General features: G+C 38.3%; 1 protein-coding gene across 1 annotated transcript in view; it reads right to left on the reverse strand.

Moving 5' to 3' along the window:
- LOC126481941 (E3 ubiquitin-protein ligase LRSAM1-like) overlaps nt 1-19,586 on the reverse strand; it is a 191,316-nt gene that overhangs the window by 50,420 nt on the left and 121,310 nt on the right. The window contains exons 8-11 of the mRNA XM_050105900.1: nt 15,172-15,280; nt 14,764-14,931; nt 6,635-6,734; nt 3,920-4,163 (exon numbers count right to left, since the gene is read on the reverse strand). Coding sequence (XP_049961857.1) covers nt 3,920-4,163; nt 6,635-6,734; nt 14,764-14,931; nt 15,172-15,280 — 621 coding nt within the window. The remainder of the gene's footprint in view (nt 1-3,919; nt 4,164-6,634; nt 6,735-14,763; nt 14,932-15,171; nt 15,281-19,586) is intronic.

Here is a 19,586-nt window from a genome sequence, read left to right on the forward strand (position 1 = left end):
GGAGTTCCCCTTCAATCTTGATGGTACGAACCTTTGTGATCACTGTGGCATGCCCTTTTTGATTTGTTGTTCATGGTGCAAGTTGCTGGTTTGTTATGTACATTTCTTGAATGTCGATGATCATTTTTTGTGAACTGTAATACACAGATCCCATAGGAATGAAGTATTACATGGGCAGACCCATGCCAATTAATTTTGTGAAATGTAATTATTATTTCATAAATAATGTTTCAAAGATATAGCGGCAGTCAGCCTGTGACTGATTGTGATCGACTGTATGAAGAGTGTTCCTGCTCAGATATCTCTCTCTCTCTCTCTCTCTCTCTCTCTCTCTCTCTCTCTCTCTCTCTCTCACACACACACACACACACACACACACACACACACACTGTTTCTTGTCTGTTATCCTTTGTACTGATAGGATGCACAATAGCTGTATTCCTTGCATATCAGTAAATAATCTTTCTTTTGCGAAGACAAATCTGATGTAAGTTTCATGTATTAGCTTTAAAACCATTTGCAATTATATTAATGTAAACTAGTTCAGTCTCATTAGTTCTCATTTTAACAGTTCTCCTAGATACATAAAATGTCTTAATGTTTTACTGTTACAGCCAACAACAAATATGAGCTTAGCAGATTGTGGGGTGGAGATGCAAAGGCCGAATACAATTAGTATTCTGCTATTTATTCATTTGCAACTTGCTGCAGTGTCCCTGAAATTAACTGCTGATAATCATGAAGCATTTTGCAAACTTGAATGCAAGTGCAGAACCTTAAATGAGTTGGCCAAAGCCTCCAAGTTATGATTCCATTTCACCCATAAATAACAGATTCCAGCCCCGCAAAATTAATGGTGGTATTAAAAGACTTAATCTTCTCTAAATTTTACAGCATTTTCTAGAAGTCAATTTGGTCACCAACAGAAAAGCATCCATCATCAACAATTTCTGTCTGTTTCAGTTAGTTTTGACATTTTTTCTTTCAGTCATTAATTTCAATTTCTACTTAAAAGCAAATTTTAGTAATCTTGCATTAGAGGTTGATCACTGCATATCCCAGACACTCATTTTCTGTCACCCTCCTGATGTACATAGTGAATCATTAATAGCTAATATTTTTCCTGTCATAATTGTTACCACAACACTTTGAAATGAGCTTTACTAAAGATTGAACTTGTGACTTTGCGATGAAGTGGTTCCTTGTCAGTCTTGTGGCGAGACGAATGGCCCAGATGACATCAAGGTCCACCGGCTCTGAAGATGAATCATGAGAGACACCAAAGAGTGTCATGTTGACACTGTTGGACAACTTACATCCTATCTCTGTCTACAGTTGACGCTTGGCTTTTGATTTTTTGGCCTGGGGAGGCTTCAGACCCACAGCCATCGAAGTGGTAATGGCAGTGCTGGGTGGAGGACTAGGCAAGCCACTGGAGAGACAGGGACCTCTGCATCGTCGGCAAACACAGACACTTCTGATTTTCTGGGGGAAGGTACAGGCTTCAAAATAACTGCAGTAATGCAAGTGCATTGGCAAACACAAGTACTAGTGCTGACACTAGCAACCCCCATCTGTATACCAACATCAGCTTTCTGAACAGGCTTTTTAAGAGCTGCCGCAAAGGAGGTAGCAAATGGAGGTGGCTGCATGGGCTTATACATATTTTTGGCCTCATCATATGGGATGTGCTTCATAGTTTTAATCTCTTGTAGCTTCTGTTCTTCAAGATAAAAGCTGCAGTCCCTACTCCAGACAGGATGATTCCCAGAGCACTTCAAACACTTCAAAGGAGATGAACAAATGACTCCATTGTGGGCAGTCTTACCACATTTGCCACAAGTGGCTTCTCTCTTATATCCTAAAGCAGTGTGCCCAAAGGGCTGGCATTTAAAAAAGCACAGTGTGTTTGGGACATAAGGCCGCATACTTAAGTGAAGTAAATCTGCCCTGACATGCCCTGGGAGATTTTACCAGATTTTAATCCACCCTCTTCACGATATTTTGCATACTGACCATACCTTCTTGAGCCCACTCATCTCTCAGTCTTTCTTTGGGAATGTCCACCAGATCCCTGCATGGCACAACACCTTTGCTGTAGTTCAAGGCAGTATGAAGCCATTTCAATGGATTATTCCCCCAGGCTTTTCAGTTTCTACAGGTTTGTCACTTGTTGAGAACTAGAGCTTTAAACCAACAGTGTTCCATTGCACAACCGCTTTACAGATTTTAATGTACCAGCAATGCCCTATAAATGCTTCTGAATGAGCAAAGGGGTAAACATTTTCAGACCCACCCTCTCTTCTCTTAACTATCAAAAACACATTCTGAGCTGCAGCGTGTGTTCTGTTACTAATTACTGAACTATTCTGATAAAATACAGTATCTGGAGGACTTGTCACATGGGGCCCTTTGAGTAATTGGGAGTTGTTACTTACTGGCAGGCCACCCATTCTGCTACAAGGAGAAAATTTCGATGGTTTCCTCTTGGTTTCATGAGCAGCTGGGGAAATAAGGAGTCCACTCACACAGAGCCCCACTTGGTTAGGTAAGCCTCATACAACTGAAGTGAGATGTGACAGATTCCCCATAGATTGCCTGCTAACAACTGTTCCACCTGAACGGCCATGCACCTCACTGGAATGCAGTACATCTTGGGATTAAGGGCTTCCTTTTATAGAGGTTTTTATCATCTACCCTGTCACGCCGAGATCTCCTTTCCCTGTGACATGCAAGTTCCATCGCTGAGCTGTACAGTGGTTGCTGAAGCATGCCCAGAGCTTATAGTGACAGATTACTGGCAGTGCTTACCAGTCCCCATCTTGGGAACCCAGGGTCACCTTGCCCGTACCCAGCAAATGAATGCTGGGCTCCAGAGAGCATTTGTCATTCTAATGCACACTGTTTTGCTGTTGCACTGAAGCATTCACAAAACTATGAGGCCGAGTATGAGCAGCTGCCTATTTAGAGTGCCAGGTATTCTAAATCATAATTATACATGATTACTGCATCTCCACACTGTTTGCACAATTTGACTCCTCCTGGAGGTTATCTGTGGCTATACATTGATTAAAATACTGTTGGGACTGACATTTTAGTAAGCTCAGTGGTAGGAGCCAACCATGTCTTTTTCTCAGCCTCCACATGATCACAGTGTTGCCTGTTTTGCAGGCAAAGCTTTGTCAGGCAATTCAGATGACATAGGGTGAAGGGGGAAGAGCTAAATATTAAGTGATTTACATTGGTCACATGAGTACATGGTAAGCTGTGTTCTATCCAGCAACAATGTCCTCTCCCCCACCAACATCTGCCAACCACAAAGTTACTTTATGCGAACTATGCTGATGTGCGAGCATTACACTTCCACAACAACATCAGCTTCCTCAAGTCAATCATGCCTTTCCAAAATAGGCAAAGCACTGTTTATTAGCTAAATACAGCTTTTGCACTAGACTTCACTATTCAGCATTTAGAAACAAGTGATGGTGTCTATGATGTTATGTTATACTGTATTGTTCCTATCAAAACGTTCATTACGTAAGTAGCATGAAGCAATAAATCACATATTGAGGCACAGCTGTAATGAACTTGCGCCGCATATGGGACATGATACTTCTCACTTCCTACAAAACTCAGTTTGTAGCAGTGGACCACCTATTAGCAGTTGCATAGGTAGGTGCATTCCTGCCTCTGAATAGTTTATTCACATTATTCATTCCTTTGAATTGTGCTATGGTCTGTGGTATTCAGATCAATCAATTACGATTTTTTTTTCTCATCTAAAACTACCAATTTCTTTTCCAGATTGATTAAATTATCGCTTATGTGAAAATGTCCTTAATTTGTTAGTTTGTTAAAAAAAAAAAGGCAAAATATGAGAATCAAAAAGCAAAGTAACAATACAAAACCTAAAACTTACCACATGCTCTGCTACATCAAGACGCCTGCGTTCCAGTTCAAGGGCAGTAAGTGCACTTAGCTGGGAGCTTACAATAGCCACTTGCTGCACAAGCCCCCATGAGCGTGCATCACCTCGCTCCAACAGGGCCCCAACAGCTGCACGTTGCAACTCCTCATCTTTGTGCAATCTTCTCAAGAGCTCATTCTTGTTCTGATCCTGGTTTGACAATAAGCTCAGCAGCTGCTCGTTATTTTCCAGTTCCCTGAATTGAAAGTAGTATGTCACTGTTCATAGTGCACAAAATTCTAAAAAAATACATAATCTATGCACACAGAAAATTATACTGCAAGGCAGACACACAATATTGTCATCAAAATTTTTCCTGTTATTAACTAAACCCATAAAGTTGTCACAAGTGTATAATGAAAACCAATGTAACAAGAGTTTTATATGCAATGCAATATCATACATTCAATCACACTCGAATTGAGGATGGATGGGTGGGTAGGTGGGGGTGTTGGTGGGGTGGGGGTGGGGTGGGGAGGAGGGAGAGGAGGGAGGGGAAGAGAGGGGGGAAGGGAGGGAGGCAATAAATATGCAACAAAACTGTAAATATTCAGTTTCACTTTATACATAACTTCCTCTGACATTACTGTCCTTTACAAAAGTGACGATATGAAAGTAACAATTACAATCGTCAAGATTTGTTCAACAGTTTTCGTCAAAGTAGCCTACTATAGAATATGGAATCAGTTTTCTGACAATTGTTCAGCAAGCTTTCAGTCTGATTACAGCAACCGCTTCTATGCAAAGACAGTAACATTTCATCAAACAAAGTTCTAACAGAAATACAATGAAAATAATAGAATCTTACCATATAGAGGAGACACTGAGTCACACACAGACACAATAAAAAGACTGCTATATATTCTAGCTTTTAGCCATGAGGCCTTCTTCTAAAGTAGAAAACAGACACAAGCACAACACACACACACACAACTATTGTCTCTAGCCACTGTGCCCAGACTGATGTTTTAAACAACTACTGTTGTGATGGCATTGTGGGCACACAATTAAGGCATATAGATTGGTAATTTGTGGATCTGGGTTCGATTCCTGGTGATACCAACATTCTTTTTTCCATTTTACTTTCTTCCTCACAACGTTGAACTATCCACTATAAAATTTAAAAATAACACTTCAATTTATACACACACAATTAATATACTCCTTATAGTTATGATTGCTATCCCTGTATGTCAAAAGGCTACAGGCTAAATAGCGGTAAAACAAGTGAGTACATGAAGCAGTATGAAAGTGTTTTCTGTAGATGATCTGCTAAAGAGGCACTTTTCTAGTAGACGTCTGGAGGAGAAAGTGACATTTACAGAGTTAAGCTGATGTACCTCAAATGTAAATATAACAACAGAGGTGCATGGGATAGGCTTACTAATTTGGCATACGTAACACAGGAAATTTCGAAACACTTGCAAAATATTATGATCAGCTTCTTAACTGCTCAATCAATAAGCTCCAATATTCACTCACGCTTGAAAATTTAGAAGGTTTATCCCATTATCAAAGAAACTGAATTTGTTAAAACCTTACAAAACTAGTCGGGAAGACTCTATTATAGCGGAACATTTTTAGGTCTCTATCAAAAATAAAAAAAAAGCTAAAATTAATTATTGAAAAAATCTGGAAGACAGAAAAACTCCCAGGAGAGTGGAAGGCATGATACATCCACTACACAAGAAAGGCAATAAACAAGATGTTAACAACTTTCTTTGCAGCAAGCTGCATGTAACATATTTTCCAAGACTACAGTAAGCAGAGTGGAAACAATACTGGAGTGTAATTTAAGTGAACATGAAGTTGGTTTTAGGATGGGCAGATATGTTCTGAACAAGTATTTAATATGGAGTCAATCATTTGACACAAATTGCCGAATTCAAAAAGTCAGCAGTTTTCTTTGAACATGCATATTGTGCAAACACAGAGTATGAGGGATTTTTAGCGTGCCATTTTCAAGACTCCATGGTGGGTGAGTGGTCTCGAGCATAGGATGATAATTTGCAGATCCTGGTTCGGTTTCCCCAGATACTGATACTTTTTTCATTTTATTTTATTCCTTGCAATGTTAAACTATTAATTATAAAATTTAAATATAATATTTAGACAGTTCAATTTATAAACATAAATTAATATACTGAATTTAATTATGATTACTAACATTGTAAGTCAAAAGCCTATAGGCCATCACATTGTAACTTAAGTTTAATTGGGTATAATTTCCTTATTTGTATGTTTTTGGTACTATATAGAATGACATACAGATATATTATTTCAAATGAATAAATGGCAAGCACACAACTGAAATTAAGCTATGAGGAACATTAAAATTAAAGAACTTTAAACGAGATAAGTCCTACATGACTGCCAGTAACGTTTATATGTTTAGATAAATCCAGTCTAATTATTAGTTCAATTAATATAATACAATATTTATTTAGTTGTATCTGTATGCCACTGACTCTAGGTCATAGAATCTGTCATAAGATTAGCAGAACTTTTTAAAAGGAAAAGGCCACAATATGAAATTCCGGATTGAAATAACAACAACATATAGAACACAAATTTATTTCAATTACATCCTAACAATAGGCAGAGTTACGGTCAACATGAGGAAGAATTTTCTGAAGGAAAAAGAAGAAAGGATGCAACTTTACTCACTGGCTCAACAATGTGCGAGTTGTCTCAGCTCTGTCTTGCTCATACTCCCTCAACTTCTGTTCATGTTTCCCTTCTTCTTCTAGCAGTGCCTCCATTGCATCTGAAAATGGTTTTTGACAAATGCAGCATAACTATCTACAACAAAGAAGGAATTTTCACTTACTTGCTAGCATTGTAGCATAGCCCTGTTTTTTACTTTTTCACATACTCTTCAAAAACTTAATCATAGGGGTTGGTTCCTATACCCAACCTATAGTGTCAACCTATTACTTGCAGCGTACAGTGCTGTATCCAAGACAGTAACCACAGAACTTTCAGACACTACCGTAGGCAGCCACCAAGTTCTCACACCTGTCTGCATTAGCATGTTTCAAATATGGGCCATTTTTTGTTAATATCTTGTTAAACACCTATTATATCACTATCAGTCAACTTAATTCTTTACAGATCCACTAATGGATCTCAAATGTGGATGATATATCTGTGTTTCTATAAAAAGTGCGCAACATGATATTTGTTCGATTTCTCACAGATGATATTGACGAAAAAATTGTACAAAACGAAACCAGTTATAAAAACATTTTTGGATGTAGTTGCTATTTCTGGCATGGCAGAAAGTGAAGTAAATTATGATTGCTTCTTAAATACATTTAGTTTCAACACATAGAACCAAGTATTAAAAAAATGTGGCCTCAAAAAATTAATGTATATATTGGATGTCTCTTACCATTAACCACTACATAACTTGCAGATGCAGCATACAGACTGCTCAATTGATATAAAACTTCCTCTTCAGATTTCTGCAGTGTATAGTGTTGGAAACTTGTGCAGACTGTTGGACACATAATTATAACAGTAGATGTGTTCATTTTCACATAAGTGAACGGATCACATTTGTGGCTCTAAGTTTTTTTGTTAGAAACTATACAGTTAATTTCCCAGAATACATCTGATTGTCAGCTGGACAGAAACGGGTCATGAAATTCAATTGCAGACTTTTTTGCTTCTTCTGCTGGGAAAGTAATGAGGACAGTCTTTTGGGAAAGCGAGGGAGCCATTCTCGTGGACGTCTGCTAGAAGGGTCAGCCATTAATTCAGATGCATATGCGAAAACAGTAGGCAAACTCAAGAACCATCTGACATGTTTGGTTTGATAAGAATCCAACACGACAAAGCACGTTGACACACAAGTCTCAGAACCCAGGAACACATCAATAAATAGGTGTGGTTTTCACCTGTTTGCATCACTTACAGATTCTCTACTTAGGACACACTTTGAAGATAATGAGAACACAATTAAAGTAGTGAAAATATGGATATTAGCACAGCACAAGAGTTTTTACCACCAGAAAATATATGCTGTTCCACAATGCTGGCATAAGGCCATACAATGTGATGGGGCGCAGTAGAAAAATAGTACCTGCAAAAGAAATGTTGAACTGATATTGTCACCAAATTCTAACTCTAAAGAATAAACATTTTCTGAAAAAAAAAAACAACAACTGTGGGAGTTATTTACTGAATGATCCTGATATTATTGGAATTCCTGGCATTTACTGACAACTTTGGAAGTCTGGATTACATAGCAGATGTGCAGCTATCAAGGAGACACTCCATGATGAACACTGATTCTGTGATTACCATTTGCTGAAAACATCAATTATGACTGGCAGAACGTAATATTTTTTTGATAATCAGTATTTTTGTCAGTAAATTATAGTCTAGTATACTCTGATTAAAATTATTTTGTGAATGACAGATTGTAGGGGCAGGAGTCAGTCTCCAATTAAAATGTCTGCGATGGTGCAGTAGTAGTATCCAGAACAAAATGAGATATCAGTCCGTATATGGTCTCCTCCTCCACTAGACCTCAGCTCCACTGAAAATATGCAGGCAGAGACAAAACGGACCAGATGAGAAAACTGACCAGAACACATGGCAAAAGCTTATAACGACCTTTGGAGCACTTGGGAGGAGAATGGCAGAAAGTTAGGGATTTATTAACCACCACATCCACACACCATTTAGTAGAACACATGTTGGAAGCTTCTGGTTGAGATATTAAAGAAACAACATTCTGTATCTATTGGAGGGCGGAAATTTCCTGTTAACGATTGAGAACTGTTGTGTCGATTTTGTGTATTCAATATATTAAAACAGCAATATACAACAAAATTAATGGCTGCACTTCACAGCCACAGAGCTAAGCAGACATTGTACTAACTACTGTAACATCAAAATATTTCTTACCACTGTCTTGCCCTTGATTCTACCTCACATCACCAACTGAATCAACCAGGTCTGTAGTCTTATTTATGACATGACTTAATTTTCTTGTGTGATTTTGGTGATTGGATCCTAATTCTGAATGTCAAAAATGTGTTAAAATTCAAATTATACTGATAATCAAAAGTGTTCTTTACTTTTTGAGCAGTATTGTACACCCTCCAATGTGATTGGTTCTTGTGTGACTAATATTTAAATTCAAAATAAAACATAATTCGGAAACCACACAAAATGTGGTAACCAAAGAAATAGGAGAAAAGTAACAGTAATAGTAAAGAAATAAGTAGATATGAATCAAACTGAACAGTGAGAAAGATGGTGATGGGAGGAAAGAGACTTATTTGTATGTGTTTGGTAGGTACTTATAGAGGAGAACCATCACAGATGTGGGATGTGAAAAGCTATATTTCAGCAAAGAGAGATAGCTGTCAGAAACTAACCTGCAAGTTGTATTAAGAATTATTTATCATGAACTACAACATTCTCTTTGTGCTCACACAGCTGCAATTAAGAATAATAAAATTATCAGAAATTTTCTACACTGAAAGAAAGCTTGCATGTCCTCATTTAAGCTAAGAAGCTGCTGATTCTTTGCTACAGCTTACTTACTATTTCCATCACTGCAACTAATAATTTCCAAAGAATTAGCTAAATTATGCAAGAATAGATCTCTCTTTATGGTCAACACACTTTCCAATCATGCAGCTAGCAAGTCTTCAATTCTTGGAGTAAATGATCATATAATTTGTAGAATGGGAGTGTCTAGCAAGATGTATTTTGTTTTGAGAGGCTAATAATACATATTTAAATTTAATGTTTAATTTCCACAGTCCAAATTTCTCACTATATATCAGCCTATCATGTGTTAAAAATGTTTACACACAAATAAAGATCCCGCAATGAATCCTACACTATGAGAAAACTCTTCACAGAAATTATTTTTGTATGGTGTAATGTGGTTTCACAAATCACAGTTCATTCACAATCCATTTTCATTATTATTATTATTGTTATTATTATTATTATTATTATTATTATTATGTATTGAGTATTGGAAAATGAGTACTATAATTCCACAACTTTTGAAGCAAGTTCTGCATTGTGTATAGTCACATATTGTGCGCAGTATTTGTACTGCTGCATTACGTATTGTCTTTTGATTGGCTGAATTACTCTTGCAGATAATCCTATATGACAACAGGAAATGAAAGTATATAAAACGTATAAATAAGTATACTTCAGTCACATTATTGAAGGTGCACTAGATAATATCTGTGAAGAACAAGGTATACAACGGTGAGAACCAGTGCCACAGTCTACACACTTCTTGGGAGTCAATACCTTTTATTATTATCTGAAAGATCATATCACTTAACTTGTATGTGCAGTGGACTTTCCTAATGCAGGGACACTTCATCAAACTGTCATGGATATAAGTAAAACTATTTTATGCAGTCTATTGGGGTTCCAAAGTTTGCAACAGTTCATGGTGTGTGCATGCAGTGAGGACATTTTGGACATTCACGATTGGTTTCTGATGTCATGGTTTTGAAGAATGTTCTTTCAGTAATGAAAGATTTGTGTGTATCTGTCATTATAGTCTGCTTCTTCTGTTAGAGTGAGAAATCCACTCACAGAAGGTTGTAAAATTATTTTGGACATAAACTGTACATCACATTGTTGCTTCCTGGTGGATTAAAATTGTGTAATGAACCACGATTTGAACACAGAACATATGCCTTTTGTAGGAAAATGCTCCACTGATTAAGCTAACAATGTACAGCTCATGAAGCACCCTCACAGCAGTACTTCCACCAGTACCTCTGTCCTACTTTCCAGACTTCAAGGCAGAAGTTTTAAGTTCAAGTCATGGTCTGCCCCACAGTTTTAATTTGCCACGAAGTTTCAAATCAGCACACACTCAATTGCAAACTGAAAATTAATTCTGGAAACCATTCTCCAGGCTATGGCTAAGCTGTTTCTCCACGACATTTTTTCCAGGAGTGCTAGTCCAACTAGGTAAGCAGGGAAACTTCTGTGATGTTTGAAAGGTAGAAGAGAGTTCCTGCCAGAAGTAAACCTGTGAAGGCAAGCTGAGTGTCACGCTTGGAAAGTTTAGTTGGTACAGAATTTGCCCATGAATAGCAAAAGTTATGGGTTTGATTCTCAATTCAGCATGCATTTCTAATCTAACAGGATTTTTTTAGTGTAAATCCCTAACAAAAATTCACATCCAGCAATATTAGTTCTTAAATTTGAACAGCAAGTTGAAGAAATATTTACATTGAAACCTGCATGTTCTGCATCACTGTTGTAAAGATTCACCCAGACCCAGCATTCATTTAGATGCCTGTGATAATCCTCCTAAACATAGACTAAAATTGAACAGTGGAAACACTTTTAATACATAGGACTGAACCAAGAAAGTCCCCCTTCCGACTCCTGGTTTGACATATTGTTGAACAGTCCAACCAGTTTTCAGAATTTTGTGCTGTTGATGAAAATTTCATACTTCCCAACTGACACATTTGGAGCCACACATGAAGCACTGAAGAACAGACTTACTTTAAGAAATGACAGTATCTTTTAGCATCTACTACAACTGATTTGCTCTTTAAAATTCAGTTTAGTCTCAACAAGCTGGCTACAATCTAAGCTGTCCATGGGCAAAAGATGTAATGTTGTGATTATTAACTAGTGCTGGGAGGGGGTATAGTCCTGGGAACTTACAGCATATGATGGTCATATTTGTTGTTGTTGTTGTTGTTGTTGTTGTTGTGGTCTTCAGTCCTGAGACTGGTTTGATGCAGCTCTCCATGCTTCCCTATCCTGTGCAAGTTTCTTCATCTCCCAGTACCTACTGCAACCTACATCCTGCTGAATCTGCTTAGTGTATTCATCTCTTGGTCTCCCTCTACGATTTTTACCCTCCATGCTGCCCTCCAATGCTAAATTTGTGACTCCTTGATGCCTCAGAACATGTCCTACCAACCGGTCCCTTCTTCTTGTCAAGTTGTGCCACAAACTCCTCTTCTCCCCAATTCTATTCAGTACCTCCTCATTAGTTATGTGATCTACCCATCTAATCTTCAGCATTCTTCTGTAGCACCACATTTCGAAAGCTTCTATTCTCTTCCCGTCCAAGCTATTTATTGGCCATGTTTCACTTCCATACATGGCTACACTCCATACAAATACTTTCAGAAACGACTTCCTGACACTTAAATCTATACTCGATGTTAACAAATTTCTCTTCTTCAGAAACGCTTTCCTTGCCATTGCCAGTCTACATTTTATATCTTCTCTACTTCGACCATCATCAGTTATTTTGCTCCCCAAATAGCAAAACTCCTTTACTACTTTAAGTGTCTCATTTCCTAACCTAATTCCCTCAGCATCACCCGACTTAATTCGACTACATTCCATTATCCTCGTTTTGCTTTTGTTGATGTTCATCCTGTCCATTCCGTTCAACTGCTCTTCCAAGTCCTTTGCTGTCTCTGACAGAATTACAATGTCATCGGCAAACCTCAAAGTTTTTATTTCCTCTCCATGGATTTTAATACCTACTCCGAATTTTTCTTTTGTTTCCTTTACTGCTTGCTCAATATACAGAGTGAATAACATTGGGGAGAAGCTACAACCCTGTCTCACTCCCTTCCCAACCACTGCTTCCCTTTCATGCCCTTCGACTCTTATAACTGCCATCTGGTTTCTGTACAAATTGTAAATAGCCTTTCGCTCCCTGTATTTTACCCCTGCCACCTTTAGAATTTGAAAGAGAGTATTCCAGTCAACATTGCCAAAAGCTTTCCCTAAGTCTACAAATGCTAGAAACGTTGGTTTGCCTTTCCTTAATCTTTCTTCTAAGATAAGTCGTAAGGTCAGTATTGCCTCACGTGTTCCCATATTTCTACGGAATCCAAACTGATCTTCCCCGAGATCGGATTCTACCAGTTTTTCCATTCGTCTGTAAAGAATTCTCGTTAGTATTTTGTAGTATTTTGCAGCTGTGACTTATTAAACTGATAGTTTGGTAATTTTCACATCTGTCAACACCTGCTTTCTTTGGGATTTGAATTATTATATTCTTCTTGAAGTCTGAGGGTACTTCGCCTGTCACATACATCTTGGTCACCAGATGGTAGAGTTTTGTCAGGACTGGCTCTCCCAAGGCCGTCAGTAGTTCTAATGGAATGTTGTCTACACACACAGAGAGAGAGAGAGACAGAGAGAGAGAGAGAGAGAGAGAGAGAGAGAGAGAGAGAGAGAGGGGGGGGGGGGGGGGAGGAGGAAATGGACCACAAAGAATAGGAGCTGTAAAGATGAGCAGAAAGTAGCCAATACACACCTATGAGGCTCTTACCACAAGATAGCATGAAAGTTATGACACAATGTGTGTGTGAACAAGGAAACAGTACGTACAGGAAATTATGTATAAGTGTACAATTTGTTACATCCAATATGGTAGCAGTATGAAAATATTGCTCATATGAAAGGAGTTAAATTCATGACTACTTTGCTTCTCTTGGGAGTTAGACAATCCTGCAGTTCTAAAAAACTAGTAACACTTTTTTTAAAACTTCTAGCAATATGTATTTCTTACTGTAAATAAGCAGCAGATGAGTTTTGCTATTTGGGCACCAAAATAGCTGACGACAGCTGAAGTAGAGAGGATATAAAATGCAAACAGTCTGTAACACAAGAAGTATAAAAAGAGGTATTTGTTAACACAAATACAAATTTCAACATTACGAAGTTGTTTTTGAAAGTATTTTTCTAGAGTATGCCCTGGTACAGATGTGAAAAAATAGAAGATAAGCAATTCAGACAAGAAGAGAACAGAAGCTTTTGAAATGTGGTGCAAATAAAGAATGATGAAGATTAGACGAATAAATGGAGTAACTATTGAGGAGGTACTGAATCAGATTGGGAAAAAAAAGAAATTTATTGCACATCTTAACCAAAACAAGTGATTGACTGATATTACACAGCTTATGGGGTGAAAGAATTATCAATTTCATAATGGTGGTCAAAATTGTGGGGGGACCAAGGCTGTAAGCCAGTTCAAATGGGTGTGGATGCAACAGTCACGCAGAGGCTTGCACAGGATATAACAGCGTGGTGAGTTGAATCAAAGCAGTCTTTGGACTGAAGACCAGAACAACAACAAAAATGTGGAATTAACTGCTAATATTTTATTTCTGCTATTTTGTTGAAAACACATTTTGAGACTGTGATTGTATACAAAATAACAAAACACAGGCTGATTCTTGTAGAGAAGATGACAGCAACCAGTCAATTTTTATAATGCTATTTACTCATATAAGTAGTACCATTACTGGTTTCCAACTGACAGTTTTGTCATCAGACGGCTTGTTCACATTGGGATACATTTCTGTAGTAGTTTACATTACTTTCACTTTTTTTTCCCCCATACGGTGAAAATTCCTTGGGCTGGTGGTGCCCTACAACCAAAGCACAGTGTGTGAAACTGTCTATTTAATGGTAACTGTGCCTTATAATGATTTCAAACAACAAATGATGTAAACAAATTAACATTAATAATTTGAAAAAGCCCAAAAAATTAATGTAAAATACAACAAAAATGTATCTTAAAGTGAACAAGACATCTGATGACAAACCAGTCGGTTCAGAATCAGTAATGGTGCTATTTATTTGAGTAAATAGCATTATAAAAAGAGGCTGTTTGCTATTATCTCCTCTGCAAGAATCAACCTGTATTTTGTTCCTGGGATACTTTACTTTCTGTGGTATCCTACAAGTGTGTTACAGTATTACACAAGCAGCATGATCAATTATATCTTCCTCATCATACTCACTAAGTATTTCCTGTTGATGCAGGTGCTGATACTCCTCTTGTCGTAAATTGAAAAGCTGCTCTTCTTGCTGTCGTTCTTTCTCTAAGAGATGCTGCAAATGCTCCACATTAGCTTCGCTTGCACTTAATGACAGCAGTTGAGAAATCATATGGTCTGTTGTTTGCTCAACTGAAACACAAATGAAAGTAAATTATGCACAACACAGAATTGTCCTTTGCAAAAGGAAACTTGGTAAAATTCCCAGATAGCATCACAAGTTATCAAGAAATTACACTGGTGCTCAACTACCTGATACATAATAAGAACAAATTTGCAACTTTCTACAATGAGGAGTTAAAGATTCTGAGATGTTTAAAAAAAAAAAAAAAAGATTTTTTTTGGGTCCAATCACAATTTCAGTTGTCATACCTGTTTGCAAATGTTCAATTAAACGTCGTCTTTCTGATTCACGCTCTCGGTGAGCACGCTGAATCTCATCTTCTAGTCTGATCTGTTGTTCCAGTAAATCTCCCAGCAACTGCAAATGAAACAGTAATACTATAATTATTACAAGAATCATGCAACATTAGATTTATAAAATAAAAATAATCTTGAAAGGGCAAAGAATTGCTAAATGATTAACTGAAGATTATTTTTCCAGATAATAATCATGTAAAGTGGAAGATGACACTGAAGGCACTACTGAGGACGTGAGTCCAGTGAGCAACAAGCTAAATTACAGGAAAAGGCATAATATCTGTGGAGGTGCTAGGGAAAGAAGGGTAAAGGATCCAGACAAAAGTTTACAATCTTGACAGTCAATAAGAGGGTCCACAGACACTCTGAAGAAACTGAAATCCATTGTAGTCTCCCACTGCATCAGCACAGTAACAAAAGAGATTGAAACAAATATGGAAATATATCCACTACGAATAGCATACAAAGTTACATCCCCAGTAAATTTAGAAAAATTAAAAGCAATTAATCATGAAAGAAATTTTAGAGTGGCCAGGAGGGTTTCAGGTAGAAAGATCATTATGGAACGGGCACACACTATGAGGCTGAGCTGGAAAAAGATTGGAGCTTTCTGCAGATGCACTTTTGTCAGGCTCTTTAAAGCTTGCAATGGGATCCCTAGGCTATGTCTTTTCAGCAGCCTAAATGAATATGAGAGGAAATAGAACTCCATTGGGTTGATCAAGGCATACATGGCAGAGATGGATTTGAATGGGATGTGCACAGGTGTGATGCATGGTGGTACCAACTCAACAGTACATATCATTGCAATTTAGGGTCTGATCTGAGGGGGGGAGGGGGAGAGGTTGGGAGAAGAGGAGTATATATTGAGGCAAGGATGTATATATGCGCATTTTAGTATTCACAGATTTCACTTCAGCACTGACAGATTATGAAGCTGATGCAGTGAAAGATCAAAATTTATGTGTATAAGTATTGATATAATTATAGCATAAGGACTGACAAATAGCATGAAATTTTAAGACAATTTTCTGAGTAAGACTAATAAGCTGCTGGAAGCAAAGAAAGAAGAAAAATGGATTGAAGATTACAGTTTAATGTCCCACCAATAACAAGATAATTAGAAACAAGCTTGTATTGGACAAGATGGAGAAAATAATTCACATATGATCTTATCAAAAGTAACATTCTGCACTCATTTCATATAATTGAGAGGAACCACAAATAACCTAAACCAGATTAGTTGGCTGGGGATTTCAACCACACTCCTCTCAAATACGAGACCAGTTGTGACATATTGCTTTTTAGCCTTAGGGAACAAACTTTCTTTATTAAACAATGGAAAATCCAGGATGGAATGCAACAATATTGTGGAAAGGAAAGTTGCTACTCACCACATAGCAGAGGTGCTGAGTTGCAGATGGGCACAACAAAAAGACTGTCACAAATATTAGATGGCAAACACACACACACACACACACACACACACACACACACACAACTGCAGTCTCGGGCAACTGAAGCCAGCCACAGTTGCCTGAGACTGCAGTCGTGTGTGTGTGAGTGTGTGTGTGTGTGTGTGTGTGTGTGTGTGTGTGTGTGTGTGTGTGTGTGTGTGTGTTATGTTTGCCGTCTACTTCTGATGAAGGCCTTACTGGCTGAAAGCTATTATTTGTGACAGTCTTTTTGTTGTGCCTATCTGCCACTCAGCATCTCCGCTATATGGTGAGTAGCAACTTTCCTTTTCACAATATTGTTACTTTCTCTATTGGTTTCCTATAGAAGTGGGATTTATTTTAATTCGCAGTAAGTTTAAACGAATATGATGTGAGATGAGAGACCACCACAGCAGATATATAATGCAATGAAATTGTAAGAATTTTGCCGACTGTGGCAGGTCACAGCAGACGTTTCAGGCTGTGTCCCGTGTAAGTATCTCTACTAGTAGGCAATAATCAAGTGACTTGATTTATTCAGTACAACTGGCTTCTGGGTGGATTCTAGTGCTTCAAACTGTTCCAGCACTGGCATAGCCTAAAACTCTTATGATTTTTCATGATGTTAATAGAAACTTTTCAGGATACTAAAGTAGAAAGAACAGTACCAAAAGATCTACATCTACATCATATTCCGCAAGCCACATAATGACGTGTGGCAGAGGGTACTTTCAGTACCACTATCTGATCCCTCCAACCCTTTTCCACTCGCGAATAGTGTGTGGGAAGAATGACTATCACTAAGCCTCTGTATTGGCTCTAATTTCTTGAATTTTCTCCTCGTGGTCAATACGCGAGATGTATGTGGGTGGGGGTGGGGTGGGGCGGTAGGGGGTGGGGGGGGGGGGGGGGAGGGGGAGGGGGGAGTAATATGTTGTCTGACTCCTGAAATTTCAACAGCACAACGTCTCTCTTGCAATGTCTGCCAGTGGAGTTTGTTTAGCATCTCGGTATTGCTTTCTCACCAGCTAAACAATCCCGTGACGAAACACGCCACTCTTCATAGGATCTTGTCATCTCCTCTATCAGTCCTATCTGATAGGGATTCCAGACAGATGAACAATACCCAAGAATCAGGGGAACAAGCACCTTATAAGCCACTTCTTTCATGGGTGAGTTACATTTCCCTAAGATTCTTCTGATATATCTGAGTCTTGTGTCTGCTTTTCCCACTATCTGTTTTATATGGTCATTCCACTTAAGGTCACTCTGGATAGTTACGCCTAGATATTTTATGGCAGATGCTGTCTTCAGCTGTTTGTCATCAACAGCGTAGCTGTATAGTAGTGAATTTCTTTTCCCATGTCTGCGCAATATGTTACATTTATTTAGGTTCAGAGTCAACTGCCAGAGTCTGCATCATTCATCAATTCTCTGCAGGTCGTTCTGCAAATTCTTACTATCTTCTGGCGTTGATACTTTGGTATAAACAACTGTACCATCTGCGAATAGCCTTAAAGAGCATCCAACGCTTTCTACTAGATCATTTACATATATTGTAAACAGTAACAGGCCTATCACACTTCCCAATAGTACTCCAGATATTACCTTTACCTCTGTCAATTTAGTTCCATTAAGAGGGACGTGTTGATTTCCATCTGCAAGAAAGTCCTGAACCCAATCGCAGCTCTGCTCTGATACTCTGTAAGCTTGTATTTTTTTTTCATTAAACGGCAATGCGAGATGGTGTCAAATGCCTTACTGAAGTCAAGGAACATGGCATCAGCCCGAGCGCTGTTGTCCACTGTGCTGTGGATCTCATGGAGGAACAGAGTGAGCCGAGTTCCGCAGGATGTCTATCTGTGGAATCCATGTTGATTTTTATAGAGGAGCTGTTCATTTTCCAAAAACGTCATAATTGATAAGCATAAAGCATGTTCCATAATTCTACAACAGATTGATGTCAATGATGTAGGTCTATAATTGTGTGGATCTGTCTTACAGCCTTTCTCAAAAATGAGAATGACCTGTGTTTTTTTTCAGTCATTAGGTACCTTTCGTTGCTCAAGCGATCTATGATAAATTACTGCTAGAAAGGGAGCAAGTTCTTTCGCATAATCTTTATAGAATCTTATAGGTGTCTCACCTGGGCCTGAAGCCTTTCCACTACTAAGTGATTGTAGTTGCTTTTCAGCTCTGCGATCGACTATCTCAATATCTGCCATTTCGACATTCGTATGACGATTGAAAGGAGGGACAGTGTTATGATCTTCTGCGGTGAAACAACTTCAGAACACTGAATTCAATTTTTCGGCCCTCTCTCTGTTATCTTCCATTTCGGAGCCGGTGTGGTCGCTGAGAGAATGAATAGATGATTTTGACCCACTTGCTAGGAGGTATAAATCAGAAGACAACCTCAATTAGTGGAAGAGAGAAGAGCATCAATGGAAACTTTCAAGAACTGAGGCAAAATTCCATAAATATGTAACTACTGAAATACCCACGATTATCATCTTCAGAATATATCAGAGATGATGGTAGCAGCACAATTATGGAGCATGTCACTATAGTTTGCACATGGCAGCCACTAATCTCCTAGTTCGTGGCAGATCTTACAGATCACAATGCTAAATGTACACTCATGCTCATAAATTAAGGATAATGCTGATACATGGTGAAACAACACTCTTGCAGGCAGTTTCCAGGTCTAAATCACCTAAGGGTTTGACCGTGTGGAGCATTTGAACTGTGGTCGTTGCATGGTGGCGCAGGCAGCAGTCCACATATGCAGAGGTGTGTTGGTGCATGTCAGAGTAGGGTGCAGCGAGTAAGTGTGCAGATGTTTTCAGACATGCTAATGGTGACTGTGTGTTGAAAATGGCTCAAAGAACACATATTGATGACGTTATGAAGGGTAGAATGCTAGGGCGA

Source organism: Schistocerca serialis, chromosome 5, assembly GCF_023864345.2.
Source record: "Schistocerca serialis cubense isolate TAMUIC-IGC-003099 chromosome 5, iqSchSeri2.2, whole genome shotgun sequence".
NCBI classification, from domain to species: domain Eukaryota; kingdom Metazoa; phylum Arthropoda; class Insecta; order Orthoptera; family Acrididae; genus Schistocerca; species Schistocerca serialis.